Source organism: Mastigoproctus giganteus, chromosome 2, assembly GCF_048544385.1.
Source record: "Mastigoproctus giganteus isolate SK-2022 chromosome 2, ASM4854438v1, whole genome shotgun sequence".
NCBI classification, from domain to species: Eukaryota; Metazoa; Arthropoda; class Arachnida; order Uropygi; family Thelyphonidae; genus Mastigoproctus; species Mastigoproctus giganteus.
In genome coordinates this window covers 258,827,609-258,848,675 of record NC_143576.1, presented here as the reverse complement: position 1 = coordinate 258,848,675, position 21,067 = coordinate 258,827,609, and the positions used below count along the sequence as shown (strand labels likewise).

At 38.1% G+C, this 21,067-nt stretch overlaps 1 protein-coding gene across 1 annotated transcript in view; it reads right to left on the bottom strand.

The window, feature by feature from the left end:
• LOC150090420 (kinesin-like protein KIF11-B) overlaps positions 1-21,067 on the bottom strand; it is a 336,901-nt gene that overhangs the window by 154,256 nt on the left and 161,578 nt on the right. Inside the window, exon 9 of the mRNA XM_090390308.1 lies at positions 20,586-20,778. Within this exon, the coding sequence (XP_090246434.1) occupies positions 20,586-20,778 (193 nt within the window). The remainder of the gene's footprint in view (positions 1-20,585; positions 20,779-21,067) is intronic.

Genomic DNA, 21,067 nt, shown 5'->3' with positions numbered 1-21,067 from the left:
GATGGTGCGGCTATTGATGATCCTGCTCATACAGCTGACAAACTGAATGAGTATATTGCATATCAAGCATTCACACATGAGAAATTCTGTAAGGGTACGACAGAAGTTAATCAAACTCTGGCAGGAACTAAATGATTTTGTAATAATGGAAAGTAGAGTGGAGGAGAAATTGTTGAAGTTAAAAAAAGGCACCTAAGGTTGATGGGATCTAACCAATTACACTGAAAGATGCAGCAAGGGAAATAAGCAAACCCTTAGCCATAATCATCACTAGATTCAGGAGAGCTCCCATGGACTGTAGATGTGCAAATGTATCCGTTCCCCATTTCACAAAGGGGGTGCAAAGGGTTACAAATAATTAGACCTGTTAGTTTAACTTCTATTCCGAAGAAAATAATGGAGTCACTGGTTAATGAAGCATTGTAGGATCATCTAGACAAGACTGCAGCAATAGTTAGACAGCATGAATTTGTTAAGGGGAAGTCTTGTCTAACCAATTTGATTGGATACTATGATGTGGTCACAAAGGAATTGGATGCAAAAAATAATTTTGATGTCATATACTTGGATTTCAGGAAAGCTTTTGATACTGTTGCACATGGAAGACTGCTATAAAAATTGGAGCGGTATGGCATTAAGGACAAGTTACTACAATAGATAAAAGGATGGCTAGTGGGACACTGCTCTACATCATGGACTAATGTTATTAGTTGAGTCCCCTAGGATTTAGTGTTGTTTTGTATATTTATCAATGATGGTATATCAGGCTTAATGTCCAAGTTTGTAGCTGATACAAAGGTTGGCAGGGTTGTTCTAGATCATGTTAAAGACAGTATGCTACTGCAACATGATCTAGAAAAGTTAAGCAGATGAGCTGAGAAGTGATAACTAAAGTTTAACCTTGAGAAATGCAAAGTAATGCATATAGTTAGCAGTAACCCAAGAGAAACATACCAATTGTGTAGTATGGCACTCAGGGAGGTGGAGAATGAAAATGACCTGGAGGTAATTGTGCAGTCAGATATGAAGTTCTCTGAGCAGTTCAGATGGGCTGCTGGAGCAAGGTCACTGAGTATTGAATGATATATAGGAATTTTTCTAACAAGGATAAGGAGTTGATTATCCCCTTGTATAAAGCAATGGTTTGGCCTTGACAAATGCAGAAACCCAAGAGAAACATACCAATTGTGTAGTACTGTGCCTTGAGTACTTAATACAGGTCTGGAGGCTTCATTTTAGGAAGGATGTAGAGTTTCTAGAATGAGTACAGAGAAGGGCAATACGACTGGTGAGGGGGGAACAAAGGGGTGCTCTTACAAAGAAAGGCTTCAGTTCTGCAAATTGCAGCATTTTGAGATTAGGCACCTGCAAGGTGATTTGACTGAGGTGTATAAGGCCTTGAATGGTTTGAGCAGGCTCAATGCTAATGGGTTTCTTTCAATTGCTCAGAATAAGAACCTGAGGAGGCATAGATTCAAATTGAGGAAAGACAGCTGTAGAATAGATGTGCAAGAGTTTGCCTTTAGCCAGTGGGTAGTTGAGTGCCAGAAGAGACTTCCATCTGTCGTTGTGGAAGATGATAGCTGAAAGAAATTTAAGGCTCAACTAGACAAACATTTAGAGTGACCGGATGGGTGAAATGGGAAGTTTTTCTTTTTTTTTTTTTGGCTGATGCTGTCTACGATTGCTTTCTTGCATCATGTGCCTCAAGTAATGCTAATGTCCAGATAGCACAAAATGTATACAGCCACGCGTACAAGTCTTTGCAAACTCATCCATACACTCACGCTTTCTATAAGCTCATTCAGAAAATCCATACCTCAGAGAGCTTTTTCCAATTCTCTTTATTTCTTCTTTCAAAGATCTGAAAAACTGCAGCAAGACTATACTCTCTGCATTAAGAAACCTGGTTGTATTATGTATTGGAAACAAACTACAGTTTGAGTTGCTCTGCACAGTGGTTTTCCATACACACCAAATATTAAACACAAAACAACTCTCCTCTCAAGAATATCCAAAAACAAAACAGCAAAGTCTTCTCAGTTTTAAGTACAGTGGATTCCAGTTATTTGGGCCACTGGTTAATTAGGGGCAGCCATTTATTTGGAGCAAATCTTAAAAAACAGAAACCAATCAAGAAAATAGCCAGGGTTTACTTTGCTTAATTGGGATAGCATGCTGTTTAATCGGGGCAGGAGACCGCAGCACTGGAGTTTACCCTACGATTGTCTCCGACGGTACCACGTGGTTCGGTCGAAATTCTGGAGATCACAACCATAAAACAATTAGCAGCCGCCTGTTTATTGGGCTTTTCTGTTAGTGAAATCTGTCATAAACAGACAGTAAACTCGATCTTACTGAATTTGCAATAATACTGACAGCTGGAATTCTGTGGGTTATTATGGTGAAATGTGTTTACACTTCCATGAAATCTTCAAATCATATTTTTAAAGCTTTGTAACTCGTTACTCCGTTCCCACTTGCATATATTGTGTTACTTGAAATTTGTGTGTGCCATGTTCTTTGTTATTGTTTGCTTATCTATTTACTGTTTTAAATTTAAATAGGTGGAGGTCAGCATAGAGTTCTTGGATTCAGTCAAACATCTAATTGGATAGGAAATGGTTCAATAAGGCAAACCTGTTGGAATAAAAACAATTACCACTGGGACTGTTCTCACACATGCTTTTGTTAGTTATTGGTTTTTAGGAGCATTAGCAACTAAGGCCATATTGCTCCGGGAATATGTGGTGGTCATTCCCTGACCTTTCCGCATCCTCCATATTTGGTGGTGACAGGCTCGAACCCCGATCTAATCAAGAAGCGTGTGCTACGCACTGCTGCTCCTTCCCACCTGGCTACAAAGGCGCCTCTCACACATGCAGGGGAGATATGTACCACAAACAATGTGCCATATTGGACTCTGAAATAACCATCTTAGAAGTGAATACAAACCTTTAGTTTTCAATTGTTGTTGTCCATTGTACAGGGAGAAGATGATGTAATTTCTGGATGGCTCATTTTACCAACCTGTATTCCATGGCATAAATGTGCTTCATATTAGCATGGGCACACCAAAAGTCTGGATTTCAGCTCTGTAAAGGATTCCACCATATAGTAAGGTGGTTACATATTTGTGATTTCTTAAACCATCTTCTCTTTCAACTTTTCTAAAATAAAGTTAATGGGAATGCTGTGGCCCAGGGGAGAACTGAGGGGGGCAGTTGTCCTCTGAATCACAGCCTTGTAAGATGCACTATTTGCTTGATGTTTGCGGAGCAGTCAAGTATGGGACATGATACTGCCATGGGGGATGTCTTTGTGTGTGTGCGATGCAAGGAGTGTAAGGAGATAAGGCGACAACTCAGCGTTGTTATGGGCCTATATGAGAGCTTGAAGGATAGGGTGGATGCCCTCGAAGGATTACAAGTGAGGGGCCCATCAAGCTCTCAGCTGCCCACACCAATGCCAGAGCTTGCACTTGGTCATCGCGGAACACAGCGGCAACCCCCAAGGCAGAATGCGCTGGTCCCAAAGGAACTAGTAGTTGTTGGTGACTATTGTCAGGGAAACGGGGAACATGCTTTGTAAAAAGGATAGGTGGAATAGGACCAGGGTATGTCTGCCAGGGGCAAAAGTTGATGACGTTGTAGAGCGGATATCATCTTTTAAGGGCACAAAAGGTGATATAGTTGTACACGTTGGCACTAATGACATTAAGAGTAGGAGACCGGCGGAATTACTTGACAAGTACAGGTCACTGATGAAAAAAAGCCGTGAATTAGGGTTGACATTGAAAGTGTCTGCAATTCTGCCCAGACACGATAGGAGGGAGTATATGATGAGAGCCCTGTCAATCAATTCGGCCCTGGAAAGATTGTGCAGGGCTCAAGGGGTAGAATTTTTTTCAGCCTGGTCTGTACTTGTTAACAGGAGAGACTGCTTCTACAGGGATGGGATACACTTAAATAGAAAGGGTGCAAGAATGTTTGCTGATGCTATCGAGGCAATGTTAGGTGGGTCGGAAAACTGCTAGATTGGGGGGATACAAGGACTAATAGATTAACAGTAGCCACTGGCAGAGGTGAAAGTGATTCTTGCACTGCTTCTATTGGAATGAGCCGCAGCCTGGAAAATAAGATGCAGGATATTTCAGAGACTGCTGGGAATCATTGGGGTACAAGAAAACACATGGGTTGTGTTAGGGTAGCTAAGAAAAAGAACAGGTGCATGTATACTTGTGTGTACACCAATGCTAGGAGTTTAGTAAATAAATTTGATGAATTTGAGGTATTGCTCAAAACATCAAAGGCAGATATTGTGGGGATTTCAGAGACGTGGTGTCACACAGATATAAGAAATGCAGAACTGGAATTTGGGGAGTACAATGTCTACAGAAAGGATAGACAGGATAGGAAGGGAGGAGGGGTTATGCTATTAGTTAAAAAACACATAAAATCCAAGGAAGTGAAGCCAGTCGACATCGCTGGACAGTGCAGTGTCGAGTCAGTTTGGTGTGACATAAGCATTGGGAGATCAAAATTGAGAGTAGGAGTGTGCTATAGGCCTAATGACTCTGATGAGTATAATAAGAAACTGTTCGGAGAAATAGAGTGGGCCAGTAAATCAGAGAGTCTTATAATGGGGGATTTTAATTTCCCAGATATTGACTGGAATTTGGGGGCTGGTCACTCACACAGTAGCAAGGCTTTTGTGGATTTATTGGATGATTGTTTTCTACATCAGCATGTTCGGGAGGAAACTAGAGGGAGTAATACTCTTGATTTGATTATCAGTAGTGATTCTTCATGCATTAAGAATCTGCAGATAAATGAACCACTTGGTGGCAGTGATCACAGTGTGCTGAAGTGGGAGTTACTCAAAGAGGTAACTACCATTAGGGGTAAAGGGAAGGGGTATTGCTTTCGTAAAGGCGACTACAATGGACTGAGACAGTATTTAAATTCTATACAGTGGGATCAACTGATGATATTGCCAACAGCAAATTCAAAATGGGAAGCATTCAAAGAACTTATCGTGGAAGCTACTAGGCTTTACATACCAACTAAGAAATATTGTTCAAGGTTTAGGCCTAAATGGTTGTCAGATGAACTAATGAGGCATATGGCAGAGAAGAAAAATGCATGGGATACATACAAATTAACACGTGACACGGACGCCTATGATAGATACAAGTTGATCTGTAACCAAGTTACAAAGGAGGTTAGGCAGGCGAAGGCAGATTATGAGAGATCCTTGGCAAGGGATGCGAAGAAAAACAGCAAAGAGTTCTTTACTTATGTAAACTCTAGAAGGAAGGGGATGAATCAGATTGGTCCACTTGAGATCGATGGGTCAACTGTTGATGACCCTGCTCGGGTAGCTAACAAACTAAATGAATATTTTGCATCGACATTCACACATGAGGAGTTATTCAGCGAGGGGAATGCCAGAGGTGTATTCAACTCTAGCAGTAAGCTAGAGAATCTTGTAATAACTGAGAGCAAAGTGGAGGAGAAATTGTTGAAGATAAACACAAGAAAGGCACCTGGGGTGGATGGGATCTATCCAGTTATATTAAAGGAGGCAGCAAAGGAGCTAAGCAAACCCTTAGCCATAATTATGAGAGCTTCCTTGGACTCAGGGGAGGTACCCATTGACTGGAGATGTGCAAATGTGACCCCAATTCACAAAGGGGGATCAAAGGCTGACACAAGTAATTATAGACCTGTGAGTTTAACTTCTGTTCCCGGAAAATTAATGGAGGCACTGGTGAAAGAAGCACTGCAGGATCATCTAGACAAGACTTCAGTTATAGCTAGGACACAGCATGGTTTTGTTAAGGGGAAGTCTTGCCTGACCAATTTGATTGGATACTATGATGCAGTCACAAAAGAACTGGATGCAGGGAATAACTTTGATATTATATACTTGGATCTTAGAAAGGCTTTTGATACTGTTGCACATGGAAGACTGCTGCACAAATTGGAGCAGTGTGGCATTGGAGGCAAGTTGCTGCTATGGATAAAGGGGTGGTTGAGGGGGAGAAGACAGAGAGTGGTAATCAATGGACACTGCTCATCGTGGACTAATGTTATTAGTGGAGTCCCTCAGGGTTCAGTATTGGGGCCTTTATTGTTTTCTGTATTTATAAATGATATTGATGATGGTATATCAGGCTTAATGTCCAAGTTTGCAGACGATACGAAGGTTGGCAGGGTTGTCAAGGACACTACTGACACTATGCTGCTGCAACAGGATTTGGAAAGGTTGAGCAGATGGGCTTCGAGGTGGCAAATGAAGTTTAACATTGACAAATGTAAAGTACTACATATGGGAAACAGCAACCCCAGAGCAACGTATCAACTCTGTGGTACTACACTGACAGTGGTAGAGAATGAAAGGGACCTGGGGGTGGTGGTGCAGGCAGATATGAAGTTCTCTGAGCAGTGGAGACGAGCTGCAAGAGTAGCTCATGGTGTATTGTCAATGATATATAGGAATTTTTCTAGCAGGGATAAGGAGGTGATTATTCCCTTGTATAAGGCAATGGTCAGGCCACACCTAGAGTACTGTATACAGGCCTGGAGGCCTCATTTCAGGAAGGATGTAGAGCTGCTGGAACGAGTACAGAGAAGGGCAACTAGATTGGTGAATGAGACAAAGGGGTTCTCTTACGAAGAAAGGCTTAAGTTTTGCAAATTACAGTGTCTGGAAACTAGGCACCAGCGGGGTGATCTGATAGAGGTGTACAAAGCCTTGAATGGTTTGAGCATGCTCAATGCTGATGGGATTCTTCCTCTAGCTCAGAAAAATCACCTGAGAGGGCATAAATTCAAATTGAGGAAAGACAGATGTAGGATAGATGTGCGGAAATTTGCTTTTAGCCAGCGGGTGGTTGGTGGGTGGAACAGACTTCCATCCCTTGTCGTGGAAGTTGATAGCCTAAATAAGTTTAAGGCTCAGCTGGACAGGTATTTCGAACGAACAGAGGGGTGAAGTGGAAGTGGTTATTTTTATTTATTTATGTTACTTTTTTTTTTTTTTTTTTTTGGCTGATGCTGCATAAGCTTGCTTTCTTGCATCAAATGCCTCTACTAATGCTAATGCTAATGCTAAAATTAAGCAAAAAAAACTGACTAAATAAGTTTCTCAATTTGAATTCCATATCGATCATTTTTTACATATATTTGGTAATTCTTCCCAAACTGGTATACTTTTGTAAAAGAATCCATTAGAAAAATTTGAATTTAAGAGGTTCAGCCTATTTTTCCAGGTATTCATTAAATCTATAGTACTTAGTACTCTGAATGGGTTGAAGGCTTAGAAGATGAAAGAAGATACTTGACATTAGTAGTAGTAGTGGCATGTGATGCAAGAAAGCAAGTGCTTATGAGCTTATGCAGCATCAGCAAAAAAAAAAAAAAAAAAAAAAAAAACATCATTCCCTCCAAATGCCTGTCCAGTTCCTCCTTAAATTTATTCAACCTATCAATTTCCACAACAACAAATGGAAGTTTGTTCCAACAATTAACCACCCGCTGGCTAAAGGCAAATTTATGCACATCTATTCTACATCTGTCTTTTCTTAATTTGAATTTATGCCCCCTTAGGTTCGTAATCTGAACAAGTGGAAGGATCCCATCAGAATTCAGCATACTCAACCCATTCAAGGCCTTATACACCTCAATCAGATCACCGTGCAGGTGCCCAGTCTCCAGCCACTGCAATTTGCAGAACTTAAGCCTCTCTTGGTAAGAGGATCCCTTCATTCCCCTCAGCAATCTTGTTGCCCTTCTCTGTACACACTCAAGCAAATCTACATCTTTCCTAAAATGAGGACTCCAGACCTGTACGCAGTACTAAAGGCGTGGCCTGACCATTGCCTTATACAGAGGGACAATCACCTCCTTTTCCCTGCTAGCAAATATTCTTGCACCATTTCTATTTAAGTGTATCCCATCCCTGTAGAAGCAGTCTCTCCTGTTAAAAAGTACAGACCAGGCTGAAAAAAAAATTCTACCCCTTGTGCCTTGCACAATCTTTCCAGGGCCGAATTGATCGACAACCAAGGCTCTCGCCATATAATCCCTACTATCGCATCTGGACAGAATTGCAGACACTTTCAAATTCAACCCTAATTCATGGCTTTGATTCAACAGTGACCTGTACTTGTTAAGTAATTCTGCCGGTCTCCTACTCTTAATATCATTAGTGCCAACATGTACAACTATATCACCTTTTGTGCCCTTAAAAGATGATATCTGCTCTACAACGTCATCAACCTTTGCCCCTGGCAGACATACCCTGGTCCTGTTCCACCTATCCTTTTTACAAAGCATGTTTTCCATTTCCCTGACAATAGAGTCACCAACAAGTACTGGTTCCTGTGGGACCAGTGCATTCTGCCTTGGGGTTGCCGCTGTGTCGCACGATGATCAAGTGCAAGCTCTGGTGTTTATGTGGGTAGATGAGAGCTTGATGGGCCCCCTCAATTTAGATCCTTCGAGGGCATCCACCCTGTCCTTCAAGCTCTCATATAGGTCCATAACAACGCTGAGTTGTTGCCCGATTTCCTTACACTCCTTACATTGTGTGTGCATGCGTGCACACACACACACACACACACACACACACAAGACATCCTCCCATGGCAATATGTTCTGTTCCAGAGAGTGCGGCAAACATTTCACAAGTTGTATATTTATTTTAGGCTGTGAAGCATTGGAGAATCGCCCCCCCCCCCCTCAGTTCTCCCCAGAGTCACAGCACTCCTACCACTTTGTGCCCATAGCTTTGCTGCTCTAGTCTGGGGCATGATATTTCAAATTAATAAGATCAATAAATTTAATTAAATGTCAATACTACGCTATCTAATAGAAACAGTGATGCGTATTACACTATATAATTACACGTTAGAGTTACCGCAATTAAAAATTTGAATTCCCTACCACTCTATACAAAAACAATGGCTGCAAGATTCGAACGAAATAATGATTTTACATATATTAAGTAGTAATCTACAAAAACTATCTAAATTAAAAATAACCACCGTAACTATGACTATAAGACTACGTATAAAGTACAATATAAAATAACAATTAGGTAAATAAAAAGGCAAACACATCGCTTTTTCGGAGCCTGTAATTCACAGCTGTAATTTTTAAAGAGTCAGCTACCTCAACTTCAATTCAATTAGACTTGAATTTCTGTAGATTGTAATTTAATTTCAACGGTTTCTGCAATTAATAGTCGCGTATAATTACGTTGAATGATAAGTATTTTGGCCTCATTAAATAAAAAAAAGTATGTTTTTCGTTAATGGCATGAAAGGCTAATTTTGACGCTGCTGAACGAGAAGCACGAACTGAGGCTTCATGTTGATTTACACGAATATTAAGAGAAAATCGGGTCGAACCTTGATAAGACTAGTCACAATCACCGCAAGAAATGATGTATACCATATCATTAATTTGTATTGCGAACGCTGAAAGAACCGAACGATTGTTCAGTATAGTGTGTAACTTCCGTATTGGCCTAGTTACAATTTTAAATTCGGTATCTTTAAAGAATCTGTTAAGCTGTTGTGCCACTGTTCAACATATGGGACAGAAATAAAGTATTTTTTGATATTACTATTGTTGATTGGTGTAGTATTTTGTATCCTATCCTTAGCTTGTACCCTAATTCGGTTTATTGTGGTAATGGAATTACCCCTGTTTAAGAATCTGCTAGTTAATATTTGTATTTCTGAGTCCAAAGCAGAATCAGTCGTTGAATATTTATAGGCATTAAGAAATTGATTAAAGATAATCGATCTTTTGTAGGTGAATGGGTGATAGCTATTATAATGTAGAAGCATACTGGTGTTTGTAGGTTTTCGATAGATGCTAAATTGTATTTTATTCGAGTCCCGGGTAAGCGTGAAATTTAGAAAGTTTAACGACTTTGTATCCGTATCCTCCCTTTCCAATGTAAATTTGAGTCTAGAATGAATATTATTAAACAAATGTAAAATGTCTTGGATAGTATTACTATCGGTAATAACTAGAACATCGTCTAAATACCTCCCATAGTATGTGATACGGGTTCGAAAAGGTGTCAAATGTATCTGCTCAATCGTTGAGAGCTAGATCTCTGACATTAAGCCACTAAGGCTTTCTTTTATGTTATTCACTACTTGGTTAAGTTGATGAATAAATACATCTTTTTGTGGAACATTATGAAATAACAATTAGGTAAATAAAAAGGCAAACACATCGGCAAAAAGGCAAGCCAAAGTCAATATCAATTACGCATTGCTTTTTAGGCAGTTTTCGAGGTGGTAAATTATAATTTAGTCCTTTGGATAAAAGCGAAATCTGGTCCTGCGATAGTGTACACGAGGAAAGATTTGTAACCTGTTGATATGTCAGTTCGTTGGATACTGGGTGAGGGGGTGTTCGTGAACTAGCTGACATATTCTGTGGTAGCACGTTGTGTGTATGTGGGGGGGGATGTCACCCAACTCGTATGAACTTGGTCGCAAGCCGCAACAATGTGTTAGAATTCGCACGAACGTGTCTTGACCTATCCAATAATATTTGCAACTTATTGACGTGTTTTTTTTTTTTTTTTTTTTTTTTTTTTTTTTTATTTCTGAGGCCTGTGCTTCCCGTCGCAAATCTATGGAGGTCTTCAATACAGATCAATCGTTTGGATGTAGATAATTATTTAATTTATTGCGAAGCTTCCTAACCTGAGAAAGGTATTTTTTGTTTATTCGAATATCGAGATTTTAAGGCAAGCTTAACAATATTACGCGATGTCACAAGTGTTAGTTGTTTTATGCCTGAAATTGTTTGATTTAAATTCACCCTGGCAAACTTCGGAACGATGTTGTTTTGAAGGCAATATTTTAGAAAAGAAATATGGTAACTTTGGGCCGAGTACCTTAGTGTAGATTTAATGAAATTTTGTACCAAGCCATTCAAAAAATCTCCCATAGTTGTGTGTATCGATTGTTTACTGCTGGAGAGACAGGAAGTGAATGAAATAGTCAATAAGAGTTTAAAAATTAATTAGATAGTATGAATCAGAGCTGTACTACTCAATATGTTCTACGTTGATAATAATATTAGTAAAGTAATAAGAGGAGTTTACCTCAATATAGTGCGTAGAACACTTCCGTATGATACCCTCCAGAAATTAAAACGGAAAAAAAAAAAAAAAAACGACAACTTACCGGTACATTAGAGTAAAATATAAATAATTAAATAATCAATTTAACACAATTCAAATCAATTTAAAACAATTAAAAATCAAATTAATGCAATTAAAAGAATCTAACGAAAATATTCAAAATTATTTTCGTTCCTGAAGCTGACAACGCTTTTCGACCGTATGTCGTGATCACAGGAATGAAAATTACCAAATCAGGTTAAACCTGATACTTAAATAGATTATTTGTCTTTGCGCATGCGCGTAAAGGTCCATGCATCGGAGATCAAATGTGGCCGCAGAACATTAACAGAATTCTCGTGTAATTTAATTTCAACGGTTTCTGCAATTAACAGTCGCATATAATTACATTGAACGTTAAGTATTTTGGCCTCGTTAAGGAAAATCAAAGGAAAATTGAGGAAGGAAAATCGTTTTGAATATTTTCGTTAGATTCTTTTAATTGCGTTAATTTGATTTTTAATTGTTTTAAATTGATTTGAATTGTGTTAAATTGATTATTTAATTATTTATATTTTACTCTAATGTACCGGTAAGTTGTCGATTTTTTAGTTTTTTCCGTTTTAATTTCTGGAGGGTATCATACAGAAGTGTTCTACGCACTACATTGAGGTAAACTCCTCTTATTACTTTACTAACAAAATTTATGTTTCGTCTGAGCAAAAGGAAGAATGCCATCAGCAGTGAGCTTACTCAATCCATTCAAAATCTTAAACACCTCAATCAGATCACCTCACAGGTGCTTAGCCTCCAGATACTGCAATTTGCAAAATTGAAGCCTTTCTTGTTGTGCTTTGTAATTTTCTTGTTTTATTTTTCTTTTGTTCTCTTCACCAAACTCATTGTCCTTCTCTACACCCATTCTAGCAGATCTATATCTTTCCTAAAATAAGGTATGCAGCAGAAGATGCAGTAGCCTAACCATAGCTTTTTACCATGGTATAATCACCTCCTTATCACTGCTGGCAAAGGTTCTGAATATCAGTTGACAAAACCCCATTGTTTGTTCAGCATCCTTTCTGCACTGCTCAGACTGCACAATTATCCCCAGATCTTTTTCATTTTCTGATACCCTGAGTATAGTACTACACAGTTGGTACACTAATCTGGAATTATTGCTACCCTTATGCAGTAACTTGCATTTGTCACTTCTAAATTTCAACTGCCATTTCTCAGCTCATCTGCCTAATTTTCCTAGATCTTGTTACAGTAGCTTACCTTGTATACTGTCATTAACCACCATGTCAAAATTTGTATCATCTACAGAGTTAGGCATTAAGCATGATATTACTTCATCAATATCATTAATAAATACAGAAAACAACAATGCGCCTGGCACTGAAACCCGGGGGACTCCGCTAATAATATTAGTCCACAAAGAGCAGTGTCCCTTAACAACAACCGTCTTCTCCCAGTCAACCCTTCCTTTATCCATAACATTAACTTGCCCTTGATGCCATACTGCTCCAATTTGTACAGCAGTCTTTTTTGTGCAACTGCATCAAAAGCTTAACTGAAATCCAAGTATATCATATTAAAATTATTTTTTGCATCCAGTTCCTTTGTGACCACATAGTAGTAACCAATAATACTGGTCAAACAAGATTTCCCCTTAAACCCATGCTACGTTTGAAGTATAATTGCAGCCTTGTCTAGATGATCCTGCATTATTTCTTTTACCAGTGACTAATGGGTTTGCAATTACTCGTGTCACCTTTTGATCCCACCTTTGGAATTAGGGATACATCTGCACATCTCCAGTCCATAAGGACAAGCCGTGAATTAAAGATGTTTTCATAATTGTAGCAAAGGGTTTGCTTACATCCCATGCATATTTTCTACGTTCAGCTACGAAAATTTCTTCCACTTTTCTCTCAGTTATCCAAAAACCATAGCTCTCTGTTGGAGTATGATAAACTTCTTGTATTTCCTTTCCTAAAAAAAATTCTCCATGTGTGAATACAGATGCAAAATACTTATTTTTTCAGCAAACCGAGCTAAATCAACAGTTAAACTGTGGACATCAAGTGGATCGATATGATTCAAGCCTTTCCTTTTGTCAATATAAGAAGTCTTTGCCGTTTTTTTTTTTTTTTTTTTTTTTTGCATTTTTTGCTAGTGAGTTCTTGTAATCTGGCTTAGCTTACCTGATCTCATTTATGACTTGCAGAGTAATTTATATCTACAACTGACTTCTCATCTAATAATTTATATGCATCCCATGCATTTTTCCTCTCTGCTACGTGTCGACAAGGCATCTGACATCCATTTAGGTCTAATTCTTGAACAGCATTTCTCACTGAATAGAATTAAAAATTGCCTGAGAGAACTGTAGTCATCCTTAACAAAAGCAAAATGCCTTCCCTCTGAATATTTGTCTCTGCAAGTCAACAATTTCTAAAAACCAGAAACTCTAAAAATATTAGAGCTTTTGTGAAGACTTATCGGGAATCTGCTAGACCCAATGTATTTAGAGGTCACAAGCAGATCAAATACGAAAGAACCAGCAGAGAACGTAAACCTATCACAGGATGTCCACCAATATTAGTAACTCATAAGATTATTCATATAGCATCTGCTATTATCCTTGAAGATAGATGAATTATGGTCACCAAACTTAGCACTGCACAAGAATTTTGAAAGAACATTTAGGAATGACACACGAGTAAAATGGCATAATAAACTGAATGGCTAAGTTTAGAAAATATAAAAGTGCAGTTTAAGTTATTTATTTCCTTAAAAATTAATTACTAACTATTTACTTTTCACTTCTATTAGTCAGAAAAAGGGAAAAGAAAATTCAATTACTTTATGGGAAAAAAAACAAACAAACATGCCTAAAAAGTAAAACAGACTATGTAAATAAATTAACTTGCTAGCTTATTGCTGTCGGTTATGGACAAGGAATTTTGTGATAAGGCATGAAGTAGAAGAGAAGGCTTTTCCAATCCATTTTGTTGTTATTTGGTTTTTAGGAGCATTAGCAACTAAGGCCATATTGCTCTGGGGATATGCGGTGGTCATTCCCTGACCTTTCTGCATCCTCCATATTTGGTGGTCACGGGCTCGAATCCCAGTCTAATCAAGAAGCGTGTGCTACGCACTGCTGCTCCTGCCCATTTGGCTACGGAGGCACCCTTCCAACCCATAAAATGTGGTCTATATCAATGAGGGTTTTTTTTTGGGGGGGGGACGAATTAATTAATTGTCTGTGTTGAATTCAGCATTTAGTATTAGTAGTGGCAAATGATGCAAGAAAGCAAGCTTATAAAGCATCACCCAAAAATAAATAAATCAATAAAAATACTACACACTTCACCCATCTATACTCTGCAAGAATTTGTCTTGTTCAACAATCAACTACCCGCTGCTCGAAGTTTGTGGAAGGATACGGCAACCATCCTTCCTCAATTTGAATTTATGCAAGCAAGCGACTCAGCAAGAGGAAGAATGTCATCAACATTTATCTTACTCAATCTATTCAAAGACTCAAAACATTTCAATCAGATTGCCCCATAGGTGCTAGTCTCCAGATGCTGCAACAATTCACAGAACCAAAACCTTTCTTGGTAAGAGTACCCTTTTGTTCTCTTCACTAACCTGAATGCTCTTCTCTGCACCTGTTCTTTCATTCCTTTTTTTTCTCCCCTTATCACTTTTGTGTGCATGCACACACGATAAGGAGAGAGAAAACAGAATGAAAGAACAGTAAAAAAATAATAAAAAGGGAAATAAAAGAATAAACAAAGTATGAGAGACAGACTGAATACAATTAATAGATAACTAATAAAATACATGATTAAAATACATAATTATATAAAAATTGATCAAATGAGGAGGTTGCCATACAATTTACAAAAGTGGCCTCTCACTGGGTGCCCACAGCCAGAATTGCAAGCAAAATAGCAACATCATGTCTTCATTTCTGACGTAAATCATTAGCTAATGGATAAAAAGCATAAACAAAATAAAAATGAGAATAAAATTTAGTTACCTAGTAAGTTATCTAAAATCTAGTAATTCAATATAATTAAATTTAGTTTAAATTTTAAATCTTCCATTATAATGGAATTATTTTCGCTTCACCATGAGTTTCCATGGTATTGCACTACCTCGAATAAGTAATGCTTCACCTAGGAGAAGACTATTGTTACTTATTCTTGGCAGATACCACCACCCAGATGGCACTGTTTCAAGGCTTTTAGGCCCCTCTTCGGTGGGTGGGGAGAGGTCCGCAGGTACCAACCGAAGAGGGGCCAAAAAGCCTTGAAATGCACTGTAGTCATCCTTAACAAAAGCAAAATGCCTTCCCTCTAAGCATGTCAACAATTTCTAAAAACCAGAAACTAAAAATATTAGAGCTTTTGTGAAGGCTTATCGAAAATCTGCTAGACCCAATGTATTTAAAGGTCACAAGCAGATCAAATACCAAAGAACGAGCAGAGAACATAAACCTATCACCGGATGTCCACCAATATTAGTAACTCATGGATGGTGGTATCCACAAAGAACAAATAACAATAGTCTCTCCATAGGAGAAGTGTTACTTATTTGAGGTAGTGGAATATCATGGCAACTCATTGAGAAGGTATTCACAATATGAGATACAATTAAAACTACCTTGGTAGTAGAAATGATGTGTGTGCATTAGCATTAGTAGAGGCATTTGATGCAAGAAAGCAAGCTTATGCAGCATCAGCCAAAAAAAAAAAAAAAACACCACTTCACCCCTCTGTTCGTTCAAAAAACCTGTCCGGCTGAGCCTTAAACTTATTTAGGCTATCAACTTCCACGACAAGGGATGCAAGTCTGTTCCATCAACCAACCACCCGCTGGCTAAAGGCAAATTTCCGCACGTCTATCCTACATCTGTCTTTCCTCAATTTGAATTTATGCCCTCTCAGGTGATTATTCTGAGCGAGAGGAAGAATCCCATCAGCATTGAGCATGCTCAAACCATTCAAGGCTTTATACACCTCTCTCAGATCACCTCGCTGGTGCCTAGTCTCCAGACACTGTAATTTGCAAAACTTAAGCCTTTCTTCGTAAGAGCACCCCTTTGTTCCATTCACTAATCTTGTTGCCCTTCTCTGTACTCGTTCCAGCAGCTCTACATCCTTCTTGAAATGAGGCCTCCAGACCTGTATACAGTACTCTAGGTGTGGCCTGACCATTGCCTTATACAAGGGAATAATCACCTCCTTATCCCTGCTAGAAAAAAATTGCTATATATCATTGACAATACACCATGAGCTACTCTTGCAGCCCTTCTGCACTGCTCAGAGAACTTCATATCTGCCTGCACAACCACCCCCAGGTCCCTTTCATTCTCTACCACTGTCAATGTAGTACCACAGAGTGGTACTACACTGACAGTGGTAGCAAATGAAAGTAACTGACAGTGGTAGCAAATGAAGTTTAACATTTGTCAATGTTAAACTTCATTTGCCACCTCTCAGCCCATCTGCTCAACCTTTCCAGATCCTGTTGCAGCAGCATAGTGTCAGTAGTGTCCTTGACAGCCCTGCCTACCTTTGTATCGTCTGCAAACTTCGACATTAAGCTTGATATACCATCATCAATATCATTTATGAATACAGAAAACAGCAATGGACCCAACACTGAGCCCTGAGGAACTCCACTAATAACATTAGTCCACAACGAGCAGTGTCCATTGATTACCACTCTGTCTTCTCCCCCTCAGCCACCCCTTTATCCACAGCAGCAATTTGCCTCCAATGTCACACTGCTCCAATTTGTGCAGCAGTCTTCCATGTGCAACAGTATCAAAAGCCTTTCTAAGATCCAAGTATATAATATCAAAGTTATTCCCTGCATCCAGTTCCTTTGTGGCTGCATCATAGTATCCAATCAAATTGGTCAGGCAAGACTTCCCCTTAACAAAACCATGCTGTGTCCGAGCTATAACTGAAGGTCTTGTCTAAATGATCCTGCAGTGCTTCTTTAACTAGTGCCTCCATTAATTTTCCTGGAACAGAAGTTAAGCTCACAGGTCTATAATTACTTGTGTCAGCCTTTGATCCTCCTTTGTGAATTGGGGTCACATTTGCATATCTCCAGTCTGTGGGTACCTCCCCTGAGTCCAAGGAAGCTCTCATAATTATGGCTAAGGGTTTGCTTACTTCCTCTGCTGCCTCCTTTAATATAACTGGATAGATCCCATCCACCCCGGGTGCCTTTCTCGTGTTTATCTTCAACAATTTCTCCTCCACTTTACTCTGTTATTACAAGATTCTCTAGCTTACTGCTAGAGTTGAATACACCTCTGGCTTTCCCCTCGCTAAATAACTCCTCACGTGTGAATGTCGATGCAAAATATTCATTTTGTTTGTTAGCTACCTGAGCAGGATCATCAACAGTTGACACATCGATATCAAGTGGACCAATCTGATTCATACCCTTCCTTCTAGAGTTTACATAAGTAAAGAACTCTTTGCTGTTTTTTTCTTTGCATCCCTTGCCAAAGATTTCTCGCATAAGTAACCCATGCATAAGTAAACTCCTCCATATTTCTTGGCTAAATGCCTAAAAGTATCTTTTAGAATAGATTTATACTTAAGAAAAGAAAAGCTGTAAATATCAACTTTAATTAAAGATTAAGGAAATATTACATTGATGAGATATATACACTGGTGTTCAAAGAAAGTGCATCACCTACGAATTTCACATTTCTATCCCTTTTTTGCGATGGTATGTTACATTAATGACTAGCATCACGAATAGAAATATAAACAAAAGGTATTTATTAATAGTTAAGGGAGAGCTAAGTAATATTTGACAGGTGCTCTCAAAATATTCCAAAATGATGATTTGCAACCTTTATACAACAGTTTTGGTAAACACGACAATTATGGCTGAAATGTTATCAGAAACTCTCAATTTGCTTTAGTTTATCATTTTAAATGGAAAACAAAATGAAAAGCTCACCAGGTGCAAACTAATATATAGTTGAGCCGCCTCTGGCCCTGATGACAGCAGCACACCGTCGAAGCATTGACAAGGTCAATTTCTGAAGATAATCAACTGATAGTTCGTGGTTCCAAACACGAATTATGGCTTCCTGAAGTTCAACGAAGGGTCTTTGGTTTCTTTCTGGCAACTGCCGATTCCACATGATGCCAACATTTCTCTATATAGGATTCAGGTCCAAGCTGTTTTCTGGCTAGCTAACGGTTGTAACGGACCGTTCTTCCAACCATTTTTTCACCTGTAACAAATGTACATGTAAATACATTACTGTCGAACCTCTAATGCAGAAATGAAGCTAAAGTAATTACAGAAGTGACTACTTACAATTTTCGCCCAATGACAAGGAGCAGAGTCGTTCTGAAAGATGCAGTTACTTGGCAGGTTGAAATGGTCTCTAATGATTGGCAGCAAATTGCCTTCCAATATAGCCACGAAATGCAGCCCCATATCATTTGGCTGGTAGGGAATTTCACTGTAGACACAATACAGTCTGGCTGGTATTCTTCACTACATCTAAGGCGAATCGTTCGTTTGTCTCCCATCAGAGCCATGCAGGTTGAATTTCTTCTCATCTGAGAAAATAACTGACTTCCACTGCTCGGGGGTCCATTTGACACGCTCTTTACGCCAAATTAATCTGGCCTTTTTCATTTTTTGTGTGAGGATGGGCTATAAATCCATTTTTGAAGAAGCATTTTCTGACTGTTACCACTCCTGTATGTTCTTCCCATTCTCTTTTCAGCTCAGATGAAGAAGCTTTACAGGCATAAATGCTTCAAAACACGGTCCTGTTTTGGCATAGACTTTTGTATCTGGTTCCTTTTTTCCTATTAACAGAACCAGTATTCTTGAGTTTGGAAAGAAATCTACTCACTGTCAACTGATTACAAGACACTATAAGCAATATGACAGGAAGAACATTCTTCCTCACGTAAAGCAACAGTAGCACTCTTTCTTCACAGTGTCAACTGCACGTAACTCACCATCCTGACACAAGCAAGGGATGACTGACTGCAACTGTTGCAGAGCATGCTTATATAGCTGAAAGTAACAGCTGATGCAATATTATGGCATCACCTACGCATGTCAATCTTATCTGATGAAATATGTAAGAAAGATTGCCATATACTTACGTTATTTGGAAGACAATTACAATTTTAAGGGGTAATGCACTTTCTTTGAACACCAGTGTATATATATAAAAATTAGCAACATTACAAAAATTGATTGAATGACTGGGGTTAAACCATTGAATACAAAAGCATACTAAAATGGTGTGAAAAATATATCTAAATATATTATAACTTCAGTTATTATTTCCTTTTTTATGTCTACATAAAAGTGTTATTTACTCTTCAAAATTTCTAAATTCTGGTAAAAAAAAATTTGCAGGTGCTACTATTATTTAGTTTTATTCCATTTTTACTGCAAGATGTTGTTTATAACTTTGCCTATGTATAATCTTATTGGGCAAAATTTCTTTTTCAGTTACCATTAGTCTACATTGCTATAGTTCAGCAATATCTATGTTTTCAAGTTGTTGCTTACATATCCCTTTATACCTTTGTAGGCTAATCACTTTAATTATGTTTTCAAATTTCTTTATTAGTCTTAGACCTAGTATTAGTTTTAAATACTACGTGTGTAGAAATATCAGTTATTATTTCCACTTTCAAGTTTGGATCTTCATTATCAACTGTAAAGTTCACAAACCATTTTCTAAAAAAAATTCCCCCTTTTAATTCTAGTAATTTCTATTTTATATCTTTCATTATATTGGTAACTAAATTTTATTCTCATTTATGTTTATGCTTTTTACCCATTGACTTATGGTTTACATCAGAAATGAAGGCACAATGTTGCTATTTTGTTCGCAATTCTGGCCCCTCACACCTGATGAGAGGCCAGTTGTGTAAGTTGTGTGGCAGCGTCCTCATTTGATAAATTTTTAGGTAATTATATAATTTTATTAAATATATATTTCATTAGTTACCTACTCTGTCTCCCCCACTCTAACTTTATTCTTTTATTTTATTTATTTTTTAACTGTTCTTTTATTCCTTTTCTTCTCCCCTTAACACTTTGTCCCTGCTCTGCTTAGGTTTAGCACTTGCTGCCTTGCACTGCACTAGACTACCTCCCCATTTTTGTACCTTTTTATTTCTACTTGTTATTCTATTTAACAGAGAGAGAGAGAGAGAGAGAGAGAGTTCATTACACTCTTATAAATGCCACTGTCTTATTTGCACATTTCCAGCTCAATTAAGTGAAAAATAGAGAATTTTAAAGTAGTCAACCCAAAAGAAAATGCATCACAAAAATTGAGAATTGATTCAGAGAAAATATATTAATAACATATTGAAATACTCGCTTACCTTAATCAGCATCAGTTTACTCATTTTCTGATTGATTTGCGGTCTATTCGTTATATTTTTAGCACGATGAGCATAATCCAGAGTACTAACTGTTTCTTCAATACTGATTAATGCAGGTGAAATTGTTGCAATAATTGATGTTTTAGTATGGCCTCCTAGAGAATCTTGCAACAATCTTGTTAATTTGCTCTCTCTGTAATAATTCAAGAAAATGAAAATTTATTTTTTTAACATGTTTGATTAATCATTAGTAAAGCAATTTAGTTCAGAAGTACTTTCAATTTATTTAACATATAGAAAAAAAAAAAAAAAAAAAAACAGATAAACAATGGGTGAAGAGAAATTCTAGAACACTTGTTTTCACCAATGCTGATTTTTACATTTAGGAGGGCAAGAAAAACCAGTTGTTATTCTTTTTTTTTTTTTTTTGTTGATCTTTCATTAGCATAGGCATATGATACAAGAAAACAAGCTTACGCAGC